Source organism: Lampris incognitus, chromosome 1 (assembly GCF_029633865.1).
Source record: "Lampris incognitus isolate fLamInc1 chromosome 1, fLamInc1.hap2, whole genome shotgun sequence".
In the NCBI taxonomy this organism is placed as follows: domain Eukaryota; kingdom Metazoa; phylum Chordata; class Actinopteri; order Lampriformes; family Lampridae; genus Lampris; species Lampris incognitus.
In genome coordinates this window covers 121148973-121166701 of record NC_079211.1, presented here as the reverse complement: position 1 = coordinate 121166701, position 17729 = coordinate 121148973, and the positions used below count along the sequence as shown (strand labels likewise).

At 43.9% G+C, this 17729-nt stretch overlaps 2 protein-coding genes across 2 annotated transcripts in view; one reads left to right on the top strand and one right to left on the bottom strand.

The window, feature by feature from the left end:
- LOC130125540 (guanine nucleotide-binding protein G(q) subunit alpha) overlaps window positions 1–2311 on the bottom strand; it is a 33866-nt gene extending 31555 nt beyond the window's left edge. Inside the window, exon 1 of the mRNA XM_056295125.1 lies at window positions 1495–2311. Coding sequence (XP_056151100.1) covers window positions 1495–1630 — 136 coding nt within the window. The 5' untranslated portion in view covers window positions 1631–2311. The remainder of the gene's footprint in view (window positions 1–1494) is intronic.
- A 3116-nt stretch (window positions 2312–5427) lies between these two features.
- On the top strand, window positions 5428–16259 carry wdr31 (WD repeat domain 31). The gene is made up of 10 exons (XM_056294275.1): window positions 5428–5700; window positions 7351–7426; window positions 11460–11592; window positions 12795–12869; window positions 13186–13330; window positions 14017–14117; window positions 14298–14365; window positions 14779–14920; window positions 15593–15755; window positions 16057–16259. Exons 2-10 carry the CDS (start codon window positions 7380–7382, stop codon window positions 16257–16259), a joined length of 1077 nt encoding a protein of 358 aa, XP_056150250.1. The 5' UTR covers window positions 5428–5700; window positions 7351–7379.
- The last annotated feature ends 1470 nt before the right edge of the window (window positions 16260–17729 follow it).

The following is a 17729-nucleotide window of genomic DNA, read 5'->3' as shown; positions in this document are numbered from 1 at the left end:
ATGATAAATTAAATAAATATTTAATGTAGAGAAAGACTTGGACTGAGCGGACGGCAGACACACACCATAAAGCAAACACATTTTGGTTTGAGTCAATGACTGAGATTGCATTTTCACAGAATGAGAGTGGTCGGGTTTGAAATGCTTTCACCGGATGACATCAAGGGACTTTATCTATATCTAATAAGGATTGTGGCAGTCAGCTCAATTAGCTACTTTATCTTTTACCCAAGGTAGATTGTTAACAGGAATGATCTGTTCCATCATTTAAAGAAACAAGGAGGTGTCACTCTGCTTCATACCTGCTTCAATCATCGTTTTGTTTACACTATGCTTTACAAGCCTCCTTTACATGATGCTTTGAATAAAAGGATTTAAGGGCCTTGCCTGCTCTGTCAGTTCATCTCCTATCAAACATGTTCAAACAGAAATGTGTCAAGAAAATAACAGAATTGATTTCCAGCTCTTGATTCTACAATGACAGTTCGTTTATGAAATTGACTTTTCCCCCCAAATTTAATAAATGGGCTCCTGTGAAGATGAATCGCTTCATACCCACATTTCTTCATGACTCTTCCAACAACTGATATGGCTTACATGCAAAAAAAATAAAAAAAATAACAATAACGTATCCTTAGATGAATAGCCTGCACTTTTAATAACACCCCCCTCCCCCACTCACTAAGAAATACCCGGCTATAATCATCTTATTATAAAGGCATAAGAACGAAATTAACAGACCTTTGATATTTACATGGGCTGCAACCCTTTATTGGCTGATAAAGTAAGACTAGGAGGGGCAGTGCATTTTAGAGAACTTTTGTGATGTCTCTCTACGCTCATTGCGCTGTCATTATGTTTCAGTTACTTTAAAATGACTAAATGCATGAATAAGTGAGCATAGCACCACACATAAAAGTCTATATATATCATAAGATCCAGTCCCCTCTATACATCATAAAATCATACATCCCCTACCTCCATATAGTCATTCCCCTCCTTTAGTCTACAAAACACCTCCTACTTAGTACTCTGGGATTGATATGACCGGAGGTTGGTGTTATAACGCAATATAGCCCAAACTGCTCCCCAATAAAACATGCTAGACTTTGACCTAGACAGATATAACACGACCATGAGGGGCCTTTCAGCGTGCACGGGTTTGATTTAGGCCTGTGAGGAAACGAGGGAGGGTTGTTGACAGGGTAGGATTTCCTAGACATTGACAGGCTGCAGTTATTCAAACCAGGTGATTTGTATTGGAAATGACGGGCCTGTATATCGTCGCCCCCGGAATGCCTGCTGGCCTAACAACTGGTGCACACGACTCGTAACACCGAGACGTTTAACCCCCCTCCCCAACTTCACTCGTGAGGGCAGGCAGCCTACAAAAACATCAGCCTAGAGGGTATTTCTGGAGGAATTTGGGCTTTGCGTCGCTCTTTCTCATCTCGCCCACCCGGTGCCCCCAACCCCCCCCCACAGCCAGCTTACCGAGAAGCAACAGTTTCAGTTCCCTGCGAGCGTCCCTCTTGTCCCGGCGGAGCTGCCTTTCGATCTCGTCGTTGATCCGCCTGGCTTCTTTCGCCTCCTCGCTGAGGCAGCACGCCATTATGGACTCCAGGGTCATTATCTTTTTTTTTCTTCCTTTTCTTTTCCAAACACGCACTTTTCCCGCTTCTGCCCCTCAGTAATTCATCCAGATTTGAGTTTGATTGAAAAATCGAGGCCTAGGAAAGCTCAATAACGCCCTCGTGCAGGCCTGTTTGTGGTGAAATAACGCGTGGACGCCCTTATATATTTGCCTAAAGAGTGCACAGATTTGGGGGGGAAAGGAAAATGTAGATTTCAGAAATTATTCTCCCCCCTCCCCCCGTTTCGGTTCGCGTTCCGGGCTCCCGACACTTCACAAATGGTTCGCGGAGCCGTTCGCATGGAATATCTGTGCAAAACCTTAATTGGTGTAATCTTCTTTTCCTTCTCAATATGATCAACAGATCCTTTTAAGACATATCCTCCGTACTGCTCTGTGTGATCTCGTCAAGCATTCTCATCCGCGCTCAGTCACTCTTCTGTAGAAGTCCTCGGTTTTGGTTATTTCGTCTCGACAGTATCCCTTACGGCGAGGTTATACTCCGTAATTCAGGGCAACAGAAAGAAAATAAAAATACACGAACACGAGGTCCCCCGTTTTATTTCCAATAGCTCGACTCCCGGGCGTGGTAAAGCAGAATATGGCGGACTTTCACTCCAATCCGCTAGACTGGGATACAGTACAGTTATCTCTCCCTGTCTGCTTAGAAAACCCAGAAAGCCATTCACACGGCAGTTCGCCCGGGAAAATATCGCCCATAAGTCTCAAAAAGTTTGAACATCAACAACTCGGTACTGAATGACATGCGAAAGAAACGCCGTGTTGTCTTTTCTTCCCCAAGCAGTCTTCTCCTTTTCCTCAATTCCCTTCATGTAATTTTATTACAGAGGCCATCCACTCATCGGCTGGCTGAGTGACGTCGCCTCCCATCGATTTGGGGGAGTGTCACGTCAAACCACCGCTGCACACAAAACGCGAGCGTCTGCCCCCAGCCTGTGAAACAGCTGAAAGTTGTGCAGCTGTTGCGCGCACGAAAATCCGTGACACACTTGCAAATACAGCAGACCCGGCGACCCCCCCCTCACACACACACACACACACACACACACACAATCTTTACTCTGCTGACAGTCTGGTTTGCATGCTTTATGTGCTATATGCACTTCTCAGGAGCAGTCATACTTCCTTTAAAATAGAGGCGACAAATCGCAACCACAATGGTTGGATGGATGGATCTCATATCATGTTATCAGTTACATCTGTGTCATTATTTTAAGGTGGTGTCATCGGTGAGATTATCTTTGTATCCCTGGCTTGTTCATTTTAAACAATTTAAGTGTATTATTATTATTTTATTACTCACAAAGGATAGACAGAAGTCAAAGTCAGTGATAACAAAATACTGTGAGACTTTCTTTTGTATTGGAACTACAAATCAGACCTGGGCCTACAAGCCATCTTCTGTATTTGGTCCTTGCATGACTAAAGTAGTAAATGAAGTTGGGTCCAACAAATAACCAACTAAAGTTCTCATTTGGGTCTCAGGCATGTTAAGATTCAGAACTATGGCTGAAGGGGATGTTTAACCTTGGTTAAAAGACCGTCTGTAAGGTTAACAATTAACATGGAAGGTCACAGTGTTTACATCTATAATGTTGACCTAAATCATAATCGTTTCTTGGCACTGCTCTGCATTGCTACCTATGTTAAGCTGTTTGTGAAAATATTCACATGCCTGTTTGTTTACCTAGAGCCTCAAAAATGGAAATTGAATTCATAACTTGTTAACATAATAATAAAAGACTTGATACTTTGCAGTTGTTTTGGCTGAGGATGCAATCAACAGAATTTCCCACAGATCAATGAGTGTGTAATCCTCATGCGTGGTGAGGAATGGGGTCTGTACTAAATCAAGAAGGTTGTCTTTATGAGCTGAATTTGGTTTGGTGAGACTCTTACATTTGCTTCACGTCTACATGTAGCCTCGATGAGGTGACAACATTTTAAAGGCCATTTAAGAGAAAAGAGTCTGTTTGATATAAGTGAATATTTGTGCTATCTATTATTGCATACTATGTTCTCATTATAATGTTCAAATGTGTTTATAATGAAATTTCTAATGCCTTATAAAACCTTAGGACCAGCCCTTCAATTGTTCAAGTGTTACACACAATTTGAATACCAATTACAACAACCAGAAAGTTTAAATTGAGGTCATCTCGCAGAGGTATTGTAGTCTGTTAATTGTATCCCAGCTAAGTGGCCCACTTAGACCTCTTCAAATGAGGACATTCTGGTGGCTAAATGCATAAAATGCACTCATGTTAGGCTGACTTTTAATGCAGCACCCAAACTGCTGTATGTTATGATGCATTGTTTCCCCTTTTCCTGTCATTATGTCTTTAACAATAAAATATCACACATAAAACAAAAATAAGTTGAGATGTAAAATTGTGTCAGTAGAATGAATGCTAGGTGTCCAGGGACCGGTCTGACTTGTCCCAGATTTGCTGCCTGGGGAGTCATGTCACCCTGTGTCTGAAATGGAGGGCAATCAACCAACTCTCCAAAGAACCCATTCGGCAACAGGTCCATAACATTATAACCTATTACATGTTCCCCACACTTTAAAACAAATATTGTTAAAGCGCCTGTCCAAGGCCATATTTGCTACATACAAAACTCTTTACTGAAATTTCGTTTTTTTTTGAGAAAGGCAGGTATCTTAAAAATGATGCAATAATTTTCAGAAGTATCCTCATGTCATGAAATCTTTCCTACACATTTAAGAGTGTAAGACAACCTCAAGAAGACATTGACAGCAAAATTTTACTTCTGAGATTTGTTTGGTGGTAGCAACAGAATTAGTCTATAATTTTGGACCCATTCTAGAGACAAAGGGACAAAATACTACTACTTGATATTGATAAGCAAAATACAAATAAGTCAGTCAGTCAATCAGTCTATCTATCTATCTATCTATCTATCTATCTATCTATCTATCTATCTATCTATCTATCTATCTATCTATCTATCTATCTATCTATCTATCTATCTATCTATCTATCTATCTATCTATCTAAACTTAGCACAAAAAGTAAGGAAATTGTGTTTGGTAGATTATTTCTTTGTTGTAACAATGCTTCTTGGCAATAAATCTTATATCGGGCAGCTGATTGTCAGCACCTCGGGTACCAGAAGCTCAATTCAAGATTCAGTAGTAACAGCAAAATAAGCTGTTTGGCATTGGCAGAGAAGATTTGGCACATTTTTCATGAGCACAACCCACATACTCAGCTCTGCTGCTCAACCCACAAATGCATGTTCCTTACAAATGTGGCACTATTTCAAAGGGAAATACACAGGCTTTCCAACGGTATAAGATTTATTGCCAAGAAGCATTGTTACAACAAAGAAACAATCTATCAAACACAAATTTCCTTACTTTTTGTGCTAAGTATATCTATCTATCTATCGATGTTGACAGGCCTACTGCACACGTGAAAATTCTACACCACATATCGTTCTTCACCTATGCCGTTACGTACACGTATTTGTAGACATTCAAACTATGCATTTGTTTATTTGCTCATCTACTTGTTTTTATTGCTTTTATTTATCAATATATCTATAAAGCTGTAAAATTTACTAAATAATACGGGTAATGTAGGTCATATACTGAATCTGTGCCTTTATTACAACCTGTGAATCACAACCGTCACTGTTCTGTCATCACGTTTTCCAATACGAGTTTTATTTTGAAGGAGGAAACTGTTTTTCCGGGCGTGTGTCATGTGACCGTGTGCTCGCCTAGTTACCGGGGGAAGCGTCGCTAAGGAAAGTAGGATGGGTCAGTCCTAGTTGGAAGAGAACGGTCCACTTCTCAACGGGATTTAACTCAAGTTACGAGTATGCAAGTTGACGGGAAACGCTTCTCGAGGTGTTGGGCTATGAGACTACCGAGGTTTTGCATTGTTAGATTGGCATTCTGGCGATGTTGCTTCGTTCGGTTTTTCTGGCATGAGCGATAAAGCGAGATTAATTAGCTTGCTGTCGAGCTAGCTATCCAGCCACAGCATCTCAGCGACCACGCCTGCTCGTGACAGGTAAGACATTTGTCACACTCGTGACTCGTACACTATGCACCATCACTTTACATTGTTATTCACTGTAAGTAAGCATGCAAACCTTCCTATGTGTATTCCCACGTGACGTATTTATTGCACATAGGTCATGGAAGTAGACAGTTCATAGAAGGTGTTTGTGTAACTAATTCCCTCTGACAGTAATGATGCGGCACTAATAGGATTTTAGCCATCTCTTTCCTGCCACTTGTTTTGTGAGTAGGGCAGGATATAGAGCGAGGTGCTTATTACTTAGTTGTGCGTGTGCTTGTGCGTGTGTGTAAGTATGTATGTATGTATGCATGTATGTATGTGTGTGTGTGTGTGTGTGTGTGTGTGTGTGTGTGTGTGTGTCTCGGTTGCGTGTGTCTCGGTTGCGTGTGTCTCGGTTGCGTGTGTGTACGCGCGCGCATGTTTATACAACTGCGCGTATGCATGTGAGTGCGTGATGTAATCTCACTGGATGTTGGTCTGACCGGACCCTTATGCAAGGCGTAACAGTAACAGATTGTTGCTAATTAAGGTGGAACAAATGGTTGGTTGTTCAGCTCTAAATTGCAGTACAGAGAGGATTATGGTAGAGGAAAAAAATTGCCATTATGATAATTATCATAGGGATTGATTATAATCAGTCATCAGAACATAATCTGGATAAATGTAATTTATAACACAATTTCGACAGATACCCTTATTCAATAGCGGAGTTAGCGTTGCTGCAAGCTTTGCAATGTATGCAATTTGAGGCCAGCAATCACTTAATAATAATCTAATCTTTTTAAATGCAAATATCTCCATTTCAGCATTGTAAGCAAACATGAATATGTTTAAGATCCATCCATCCATTATCCAAACAACTTATCCTGCTCTCAGGGTTGTTGGGATGTTGGAGCCTATCCCAGCAGTCATTGGGCGGCAGGCGGGAGGCCATCCTGGACAGGCTGCCAGGCCATCACAGGGCTATGTTTAAAATGATCCACTTAAATTTAAACAAGATACCCTGTCGAAAAAACAGTTTCGGTCTTTCAAAAAGGGGCAGTAGCTCCTTACATTTAAAAATGGTTCAGGTGCCTAAATGCCCTTTTACCCCATACTTCTGAGCCGTCCTGGTCGCTGCTCCACCCACTCTACCGATCCGGGGGGGCGGGGCTTCAGATTACCGCATGCCTCCTCCGATACATGTGGAGTCGCCAGCCGCTTCTTTTCGCTTGACAGTGAGGAGTTTCACCAGGGGGACGTAGCATGTTGGAGGATCACACTATTCCCCCCAGTTCCCCCTCCCCCCCGAACAGGCGTCCTGACCGACCAGAGGAGGCGCTAGTGCAGCGACCAGGGCACATACCCACATCCAGCTTCCCACCACAGATACAGTCAATGTGTCTGTAGGGACGCCCGACCAAGCCGGAGGCAACACAGGGATTAGAACCGAAGATCCCCATGTTGGTAGGCAATGGAATAGACCGCTGCACTACCCTGACGCCCCCCTTTTCACTCTTGCCATGTCCCCAGCCCCCCTGGGCAATTTGACATGCTAAATAAAGAGGAGTTTTGTTCTGGGGTTTTTTTTTTACTTCAGAAGAGGACTTTTGTCCAGGTGTAGTGGCATTTATGAATATGTGTCTCTCTATGAAACAGCGAAACTGCTCTAGGTTTCTTACACGGACATGGGCAAACTACAGAGCAAGTTCCGCAAGAGATCTGACCGCTACAGGTAAGACAAGCACACTCCGTGAATACTACTTGAACAAGTGTTTACACCACATTTATTCTGCAGTACTGGGACACAACTCTGTAAAACAATTGTGTCTGCCTCTAGGCAACATGTAAAAAGTGATAATTATACCACTCTAGTTTAAAATTAAGAATGTGATATACGTCATCATTACTGTACATCTCATCTCATCTCATCATCAGCCGCTTCTCCAGGGTCGGGTTGCGGTGGCAGCAAGCTAAGTAGGGCACTGCAGACGTCCCTCTCCTCAGCAACGCCCTCCAGCTCTTCCTGGGGAATCCCAAGGCATTCCCAGGCCAGACTGGACATGTAGTCCCTCCAGCAAGTTCTGGGTCTACCCCGGGGTCTCCTCCCAGTTGAACATGCCCGGAGAACCTCCAAAGGAAAGCGCCCAGGAGGCATCCTAATCAGATGCCCAAACCACCTCAACTGGCTCCTTTCAAGGGGAAGGAGCAGCGGTTCTACTCCGAGCTCCCTCCGGATGTCCGAGCTCCTCACCCTCTCGCTAAGGCTGAGCCCAGACACCCTATGGAGGAAACTCATTTCAGCCGCTTGTATCCATGATTTCACCCTTTCCGTCACTACCCAAACTCATGACCATAGGTGAGGGTTGGAACAAAGATTGACTGGTAAATTGAGAGCTTTGCCTTCCAGCTCAGCTCCCTCTTCACAACAACGGTTCGGAACAACATCCGCATTACTGCTGATGCTGCACCAATCCGCCTGTCAATTTCCCTCTCCATCCTACCCTCACTCGTGAACAAGACCCTGAGATACTTGAACTCCTTCACTTGAGGTAACAACTCATCCCCAACCCGGAGGGAGCAATCCACCATTTTCCAGTAGAGAACCATGGCCTCACACTTGGAGGTGCTGACTCTCATCCCAGACAGTTAACACTCAGCTGCAGACTGACCCAGTGCACGATGGAGGTCCCGTTCTGATGAAGCCAACAAAACCACATCATCTTCGAAGAGCAGAGATGCAATTCTACGGTTCCCAAAACAGACACATTCCTCACATTGGCTGCACCTTGAGTTCCTGTCCATGAATATCACAAACAGAATCAGAGACAAGGGACAACCTTGGCGGAGTCCGACATCCACCAAAAACGTGTTTGACTTTGTGCCGAGAATGCAGACACAGCTCTCACTTTGGTTATACATGGACTGGTTGGCTTGTAGCAACTACCATGGTACCCCATACTCCTGCAGTATCTCCCCACAGCGTGCCCCGGGGTACATGGTCATAAGCCTTCTCCAAGTCCACAAAACACATGTAGACTGGCTGGTCAAACTCCCATGCCTCCCTCAGCACTTCCGCAAGGGTAAAGAGTTGGTCCGTTTTTACCCAGCCAGGACGGAATCCACATTGTTCCTCATAGATTCGAGGTTCGACAATCAGTCGGAACCTCTTTTCCAGCACCCTAGAGGACGCTTTCCCAGGGAGGCTGAGTAAAGTGATGCCCAGATAATTGGAGCACATCCTCTGGTCCTCCGGTCCGCTCCAGTTTTTAAATATGGGAACCACCACCCCAGTCTGCCACTCCACAGGTACTGTCCCCGACCTTCACGCAACACTGAAGAGGCATGTCAGCCAAGACAGCCCAACAATGTCCAGAGCCTTCAGCATCTCATGGTGAATCTCATCCACACCAGGCGCCTTGCCACCGAGAAGCTTCTTAACTACCTCAGAGGCCTCTGCCAGGGATATGGGTGGGGATTCTCCCGGGTCTTCAGACTCTACTTCCTCCACCGAGGATGTGTTAGCCAGGTTCAGGAGCTCATCAAACTGTTCTTTCCACTGCCCGACAACATCCTCAGTCCGGGTCAGCAGTTCCCCTCCCTGGCTGAACACAGCCTGGGTCAAGCCCTGCTTTCCCTTACTGAGTCGCCAGATGGTTTGCCAGAACTTCCTTGAGGCCAACCAAAAGTCCTGCTCCATAGCCTCGCTGAACTCCTCCAACACCCGAGTTTTTGCTTCTGCGACCGCCGAAGCTGCAGTCCTTCTGGCCTTCTGGTACCTGTCTGCTGCTTCAGGAGACCCCTGGGCCAACCAAGCCCGAAAGGCTTCCTTCTTCAGCCTGACGGCTTCCCTCATCACCAGTGTCCACCAGCGGGTTCTTAGGTTGCCAACTCGACAGGCACCAATGACCTTATGACCACAGCACCCACCTGCCGCATCTAGAAATAGAGGCTTTGAACATGGCCCACTCAGACTCCATGTCCCCAGCCTCCCTCAGGATACACGCAAACTTCTTCCGGAGGTGGGAGTTGAAGATCTCACGGACAGGGTCCTCTGCCAGACATTCTCAGTTCACCCTCACTACACGTTTGGGTTTGCCCGGTCTGTCCGGCAGTCTTCCCCGCCATCTGGTCCAACTCACCACCAGGTGGTGATCAGTTGACATCTCAGCTCCTCTCTTCACCAGAGTGTCCAAAACATACAGCTGCAGATCTGATGATATGACTGCAAAGTCTATCTTCGATCTTCGACCTAAGGTGTTCTGGTACCACATACACTTATGAACTACCTTATGTTCAAATATCGTGTTTGTTATGGCCAATCCATGACTCGCACAGAAGTCCAGTAACAAGATACTGCTCAGGTTCCGATAGGGGAGGCTGTTCCTCCCAATCACGCCCCTCCAGATTTCTCCATCGTTGCCCACATGAGCGTTGAAATCCCCCAGCAGAACTATGGAGTCCCCAGGCGGAACCCTATCCAGGACACCACCCCAGAAACTCCAAGAAGGCCAGATACTCCAAACTGCTATTCGGTGCATAAGCACAAACAACAGTTAGAGCCTTCCCCCCGGCGACTCGCAGTCGTATAGAGACGAACCTCTGATTCCCTGGGGAGAACTCCAACACGGCAGAGCTCAAGCAGGGACTCTTGAGTATCCCCACACCCGCCCGGCGCCTGTCACCTTGGCCAACTCCGGAAAAGTAAAGAGTCTAGCCCCTCTCCAGGATTTGGTACCAGAGCCAATGTGGAGGTGAGCCCAACGAATTTGGTACCAGAGCCCGTGTGGAGGTGAGCCCAATGATATCTAGTTGGTTCCGCTCCACCTCCCGCACTAGGTCAGGCTCTTTCCCTGCCAGAGAGGTGACATTCCACGTCCCAAGGACCAATCTACGATGCCAGAAGTCGGCACGCCCTGATCCCCGCCTTTGCCTGCCACCCGGCCTGCATTGCACCCTACCTCAATGCTTATCGCCGCATGTGGTGGGTTCACGGGGTGGTGGCTCCACGTTTTTTTTTTGGGGCTTGGCCCAAACGGGCCCCATGGGCCAAGGCCCAGCCACCAGACTTTCGCCAGCGAGCTCCCTTTCTAGGTCTGGCTCCAGGAGGGGGCCCAGTTTCCCTTTTCCAGGCAAGGTGCTGTAGCTCTGCTAGCGTACTTTCATTGGGTTTCTTGAGAATCACTTAGTCTGGCCCCTGCCCTGGGACCAAATTGCCTTGGGAGACCCTACCAGGAGCTATTGCCCCGACAACACAGCTCCCAGGATCACCGGGACACCCAAACCCCTCCACCACGTTAACGTGGTGATTCTTTGAGGGGTACTGTACATTTTGTACATGTGTATTACTGTACATTTCTTCAACAAATATAGGTCTGTTATTAGGAATTAGCATATTTAACAGAGGATAGTTTAAGCACTGGAGCCTTTATGAGAACCTGGGGCTAAAAGAGGAATGGATAGGCTTCTAAGAGCAGTTACACTGACATAAAAAATAGTAAAAAATGATGTGAAAATTATTTACAGGAGTACTCTTAGATCCTAGTTATGTTCATTTTGGCAAGCTATATAACTAACTATGTTATAGAAGTGTCTGTGGTTAATTCTTTTTGGTCTTATTGTCCCATGGACTTAATGGTACCCCATAGTTACAGCCCATTGGCGAGAGCCTAGCAAACCTTGTTTTTGTATGAGCCTGTGTCTTACTGGGATTCAGAAAACTTGTGTGTTGTGTGATTATTGTTTACTGTGGGTGTGTTCCCGTGCAGGGCATCTCGGGATGAAGGGACAGCTCATTCCTCTGACAGTCAAGTGGTGCAGTATGAACCTGCCCATCAAGGATCTATCAATACTGTCACTAACCTGAGTCTGGACTTGTGTGTCTCTGGAGGAACTGACCAGGTGCAAAACAGTAACCTTTACATATTAAAGGATTGATTACTGATAAAAATAGGTGATGTTTACCATCTGTGTCCCCTGGCTTTTATAGAGATAAATTTGTTAGTATCTACAAAAGGGATGGGTTATGCAATAAAATAGAGAAAAATATATTAGTAAACAAGTTAGAGGCCTTGTTTAGCCCTTACCCACTCTGTTTTTATTGGTGACAGCCTAATTTTGGAGATAGTTCAGCCCTGCTCAGGAGGTAATAGTAAATCCAAGTACTGAGAACCTTCAGGCATTGTTGTCAATCATGATTGGTCAAGAAATGCGTCACACACCATCAGCACTACGCCACAGCTACAACCATCATTTTATAAATAGGGAGGAGAGCCACTCCTCTGTTTGCTGTGCACAACGTCGCATGACAAGTGGCACTGACAGTGTGACCATTGCTTTTTGTGTCATATTTTCCAAGCTTGGCGATTTTTACAATACAATGGAAACAAAAAGAAGAACCTATACCAGAACTTACACAGGATCTTAAATATTCTACATACTGAAAGTTCCAGGTTACGGGTCATTAAGCTTTGATGATAGGTAAGGGCAATTAGAAACCACTCCAAGAGACAATTTGTAATTTAGTATATTAAAGTCAAGTTTATTCATATAGGCCTCTATCACAGTTACAGTCTCAAAGGGCTTTACATACCTGCAGTGAAATTCAGTAGATACAGTAAACAACACCCCCTGTCCTTAAACTATTGGTTTGGATGAGGAACAACTCCATAGGAAAACTTTTACAGGAAGAAAATGGGAGACACCTCAGGAAGATGCATACAATAGAACACAAGTTGACACAAGAACACAACAAAGTTGAAATTGGTGAAACAAATTTTGAAATAAAATGTTTGAATGATAATACTTAATGATTACACTTAAGAGAGTGAAACATTTTCCACAAAGCAAGTAAGAAACCCTAGAAGTCAAATATGTAAAATAGTGAATGCTTGGATTGCATGGTATGCAGATGCATGGAAAAACACCCTTGTCAGAAATTACTTTAGCAAAGGAGGGATAGGAAACAGTATTTTCATGTGTGGTCTAAAAATTGTTTAGGTGAGGCACAAATGAGCTAATTTCCTCACAAGTGTTGTAATTAGAATTGGTATGCATAGCTTATTGTGTATATAATGCTCATTTATGTGCACAAATCCCTGTAGGCAGTGGTGGTGTATGATTGGAAGCAAGGCCGGATGTGTCAGTCTTTCCAAGGTCACAACCGAGAGGTTACCAAGGTAATACCATTGCTACAATTTAGCTCTGCATTTGTGTGTGTTACAAATTTTATGCTCTTTTATTTTATATGCAATTTTCCTGTGTTCTGAGCTCTAATCAAGTTGTGTCTCTACATCTTATTTCATCGTTTTTTCCCTTCTCCTTGCCTCATCTTCTCTGGTATTCTCTTCTCACACCTAACCCTCTTGTCTTTCTTCATCTGTCTTCATAGTTCTGTGTTATCCTGTCAATACACAAATTAATGCTGTTCTTATCGCTCCTCTCCTCTTTGGACTATATGTTTCTTCATAATTCTTCAAGACTCTTATCTCCCAGGTCCTGTGCTACCCTGGCAGCACATGGATCTTTAGTGCATCAAGGGATAAGAGTGTTCTGATGTGGGACCTAAACCAAGGGGACGAACCAATTCAGGAATTTTGTGGACATGAGTTGGTGGTCAATGGACTAGCTGTCAGCCCTGGTAACACAAAAAACAACTAGCTATAATATATAATTTGAAAATAGATGCTTTAAAACTATAAAACATGCAATGAATAATACAACAACAACAACAACAATAATAATCATAATAATACAATAACAATAAAACAGGCGGCACGGTGGTGCAGTGGTTAGCGCGGTTGCCTCATGCAAGAAATTCCTGGGTTCGAGCCCCGGGGTAGTCCAACCTTGGGGGTTGTCCCAGGTTGTCCTCTGTGTGGAGTTTGCATGTTCTCCCCGTGTCTGCGTGGGTTTCCTCTGGGTGCTCCGGATTCCTCCCACAGTCCAAAGACATGTAGGTCAGGTGAATCTACTAAATTGTCCCTAGGTGTGAATGTGCGTGTGTGTCGGCCCTGTGATCGACTGGCGGCCTGTACAGGGTGTCTCCCCGCCTGCCGCCCATTGGCTGCTGGGATAGGCTCCAGCATCCCGCGACCCTGGTTGGGATAAGCGGCTTGGATAATGGATGGATGGATGGGACAATAAAACATACTTTTATCAGGCATTCAGTTAATTTTCTAAAGGAAAAAGGAGCATTGTTGTTCTGCAACCATTGTGTGTTGAAGTAACACAATAATCTAATGCTCACTTAAGTCTGTTTGAGAGTAGCGATCTGCACTTCCCAAATGATGCTGTATTATTGTAACTGTAGTCTATTCACAACAGATGGGAGGAAGCTGTGCAGTGGTTCTCGTGACAACTGGATGTGTCTATGGGACATCGAGACTGGGGAGTGTGAGAACAGACACAACATCTCCAGAAACCTGGTGAGAAAAAACTCTGTGTCTATGTAGGTTTGTGTTTGTGTGCTTGCGTGGGCACGTGCATGTGCTCTGGCAATGAGAATGGGATTCTGGCTTGCCTGTTTGCATGCATGAATTTGTAACCTATTTTTCATAGCTCATGCTGGACTGTAAACTCTCCTACGTCTCCCCATCTCTTTCCAGGTGACACATGTGTGCTGGGTACCAGGCAGCTCATCTTTAGTGCAAACCTCTGAGGACAAAACAATCAGGTGCAAAAGGAGTTGCTAACTACCTGTTGTAATAACTTATGAAACCAATAACTAGACTTGGATATGATAGTTAGCCTACACACTTACCAATTCAGTGTAGATATACACAGACCATCCTCGGTCATTCAGGCTACAGCTAACTTACTACCACCCCTTCTATGTAGTGAATGTACTCTGAATTGCTTGTTATTTTCATTATTTAGTTCAAACATCATGTTTCAAAAGCCTACGTCAGATGGTATTTTGTCAGAATTCTCTCACGTCTTTGCTTGTTTGTGTATGTATGTACATATTTATACATGTATGGCCTGCATATCTGAATGCGTGCAATAATGTGTACTATGTGTGTGCATGTGTGTGTGCGTGTGTGTGTGTGTGTATGTGTGTGTGCGTGTGTGCGTATGTACGCACAGGGTGTGGGACAGTCGTGTGTGGCAGGTGACCAATACTTTTCCAGCTAAGCAATACATCCAGACTCACTGTGACGTTTCTCCTAGTGGAAACTACCTTGTGTCCAGTAGCAATGGCTTTGGAGGCCAGGGCTGCGAGGCTACGGTAAGGATGGAAATGGGCTGTTTGGTTGCAGTTGGGTGCTATATTGCTTTTGGTGTAAGGCTGAAGGTGTGGGGCTTGTTTGGGGGTAGGTAACATATTTGAATTCTCTGCAAGTTAATTATGCTTTTTCCACTGCACTGGATTGGGGGGGGGGGGGTCGATAAAACATTGTCTGTTGAAGATATTTTTGTCATGGTCTCAAAAACATATTTTAATTTAAACAGAGATTGTTGCTTGGGCTTTAGAATGGTTTGAATATATATGCTTACACCACAAACATTTTCCCATGTGCTACATTTTTATCATTGTTAAATTGTTATATTTTTGACAAACAGGATGTTACAATATGTAGTACAGTTACCTGGGATAGTACATACTTTACAGTGGTATGTGCCTGTGTCTCTCCATTCATGTGTACAATTCTTTTTTGAAATTGTGCATATTAAGCACAACTTGACTTTCAAATGGTTCAAAAGTAGGTAGAAAATGTTAAGTTTGGGGAAATATTTTTCTATCAGATTTTGGTTTGGAAGATGAATGCATTATCCTAGTCAAGACTCCAGTGTGTTATTTGCCTCATGCCGATATTCCTGATAGTTCCATTTTGATTCCTTATGCTCAGTGTGCTGTGTTAGCATGTATGTTTGTGTTTGTGCGTATTGGTGTCTTTAGCTGTGGGACCTGCGGCAGCCTGGCTGTAAGGTTGTGGAATACAGAGGGCACCTCCAGACCACAGCCTGTTGCATGTTTCTGCCCTCTCCTCCTGGTGGCACTGCCAAGGTGGCAACCTCCTCTCACGACAGCTCCATCAAAGTCTGGGATCAAAACACTGCAGGTAAATACACAATGAAACACACACGGATGAAAACACATCTATGCAAACAGAAAGAGACAAGAACATTTATGCTGTACACGAACACAAAAAAAATGCAATGCATACAAAGAGATATACTGTATTCACTACATACACACATGCTCATTTCTGTGTGCAGATGCATGTTCATGAGTTGTGCACACACACACACACACACACACACACACACACACACACACACACACACACACACACACACACACATTAGAGTGGTGTTTGTAAAGTAAGCTTACCCCCTGATCTTTGCCTCCCTCTCCTCTAGCCTGTCTTGGGAGTTTGGCCATGGACGGCGCTGGTCCTTTGGTTTCTTTGGCTCCCATTGACCCCACCAACCTTCTATGTGCCAGCTTTAATACTGGCCTCCACCTTATCCATGTGGGCCAGGGATCTGGGCAGATTCAGGGCTCTGAACAAGGTTCAAGTGCTGTGTCTGGACTGGACATTAAAGTAGTAGCACGCTTCTGAAAACTGAAAAGAACCTGGTGTGACTCAGGTAGACCTGGGAACCACCAATAGCACAGGAAAGAAGTAGCATCATCTGTTGTGTGGACATCTCAACTTTTCTTTTTTTTACAGATTATTTCGATGGCAGTTTTTCTTCATACTTCCTTTGGATAGCCCTACATACTGTAGAGCGTGACAGAAAGGGTGGGGGAGAACTTGGGAGAAAAGGAGAGGATGTGACATCTGTCAAAGGTTGTCTGAATGTTGAACACAGACCAACCCACAAAGCTACCTGGATGTCTGTCATGTATGTCCCTACCAGAATTATGAGGTCCAGACATGAGCATGTCAAATCAAATCTGATTGTTCGCCAAGCAAGTTGGAACACTAACATAAAAAGTGCAAGGTATATATAAACATTAAAGTTTGTGAAGAACATCAAAAAGGGACAATAGGACAACAGAATGGCTATCTTTTCACATCCATATAATAACCAGGTCCACTCTGCCCCTCTCCACTGACTGTGGGGTTTGGGTGAAAGCTGGTCAGTCAAGGATGTGGCCAGGACATGAGAGACATAAGACAGGGCAAACCAAAGAATAAGTAAGTAAATAAATAAATAAAATAAAGCCTCCTAAAAGCAGCAAAGCAGGAAACTCCATTTGAAAAGAGTTGCAATTGTATGAAAATGTTACTGTTGGAATTGGTGCATACAAAAAATGTGCAAAAAGAGTTCGAGTTATATTTTATTATTCTTCACATCTTATATACACTTACAGTGTTTACTGCTGTTGTTTTGCCTTTCCCATGTTGGGGTATGGTGGCATTAAATAGTATTTTTGTGAAATTGGATTCTTTGTACACTTCACATTACCCAATAACTAAATGTTAACAAGTTGATCAAACTAAATAATTGAACGTTTCAGCCATTTTCCAGTGTGCACCCAAGTCAGCAGTGTCATTACTCAGTCTTGGAGGTAACATCATTTCAAAATATCCATATTATGCTTGGCATAGGCCTTTTTTTGCATAATTTAAATTTTGTGTAAATGAAAGTTAAATCCTTGATGGTTTTTTTCTGATTTGAAATTTTTACGTATCCAAGGGCTGGACACCCCTGATAAGTGTGCCCAGAAGACCAAGAAAGGGGCATGTCTTTGAATTGGTTTAAAGAATAACTCAGTAGCCAGCTGCAATAGCTAATATCAAGGCTTTCAAACCTTTACAGCACTGGCCTGGGCTTCTGGATTGGAATCAAGTGACAGACACAAATTGACTGACTGATACAAGTGACCCAATTCCAGTTTTTTTGCTCATGTGACACAGATCAGATATGTATTATGAGAATATAAGCAGGAAAAAAGCACATGGAATTGGATATGGGTTCCTTTTAAAAGTAATTGTAAATAGGCGGGCAACAAAATAAGTTACAGGCAGAAAAAAATTCTGAACTGGGCATCAGAATCTGCAGTGTAAACGTAGTCTAATTAA

Coding starts and splice junctions, on each gene's coding strand:
- wdr31 (XM_056294275.1), top strand. CDS start 7,380: ATGGGCAAACTACAGAGCAAGTTCCGCAAGAGATCTGACCGCTACAG. Junction 11,593..12,794: donor TCTCTGGAGGAACTGACCAG/GTGCAAAACAGT, acceptor AAATCCCTGTAG/GCAGTGGTGGTGTATGATTG. Junction 14,921..15,592: donor GCCAGGGCTGCGAGGCTACG/GTAAGGATGGAA, acceptor TGGTGTCTTTAG/CTGTGGGACCTGCGGCAGCC.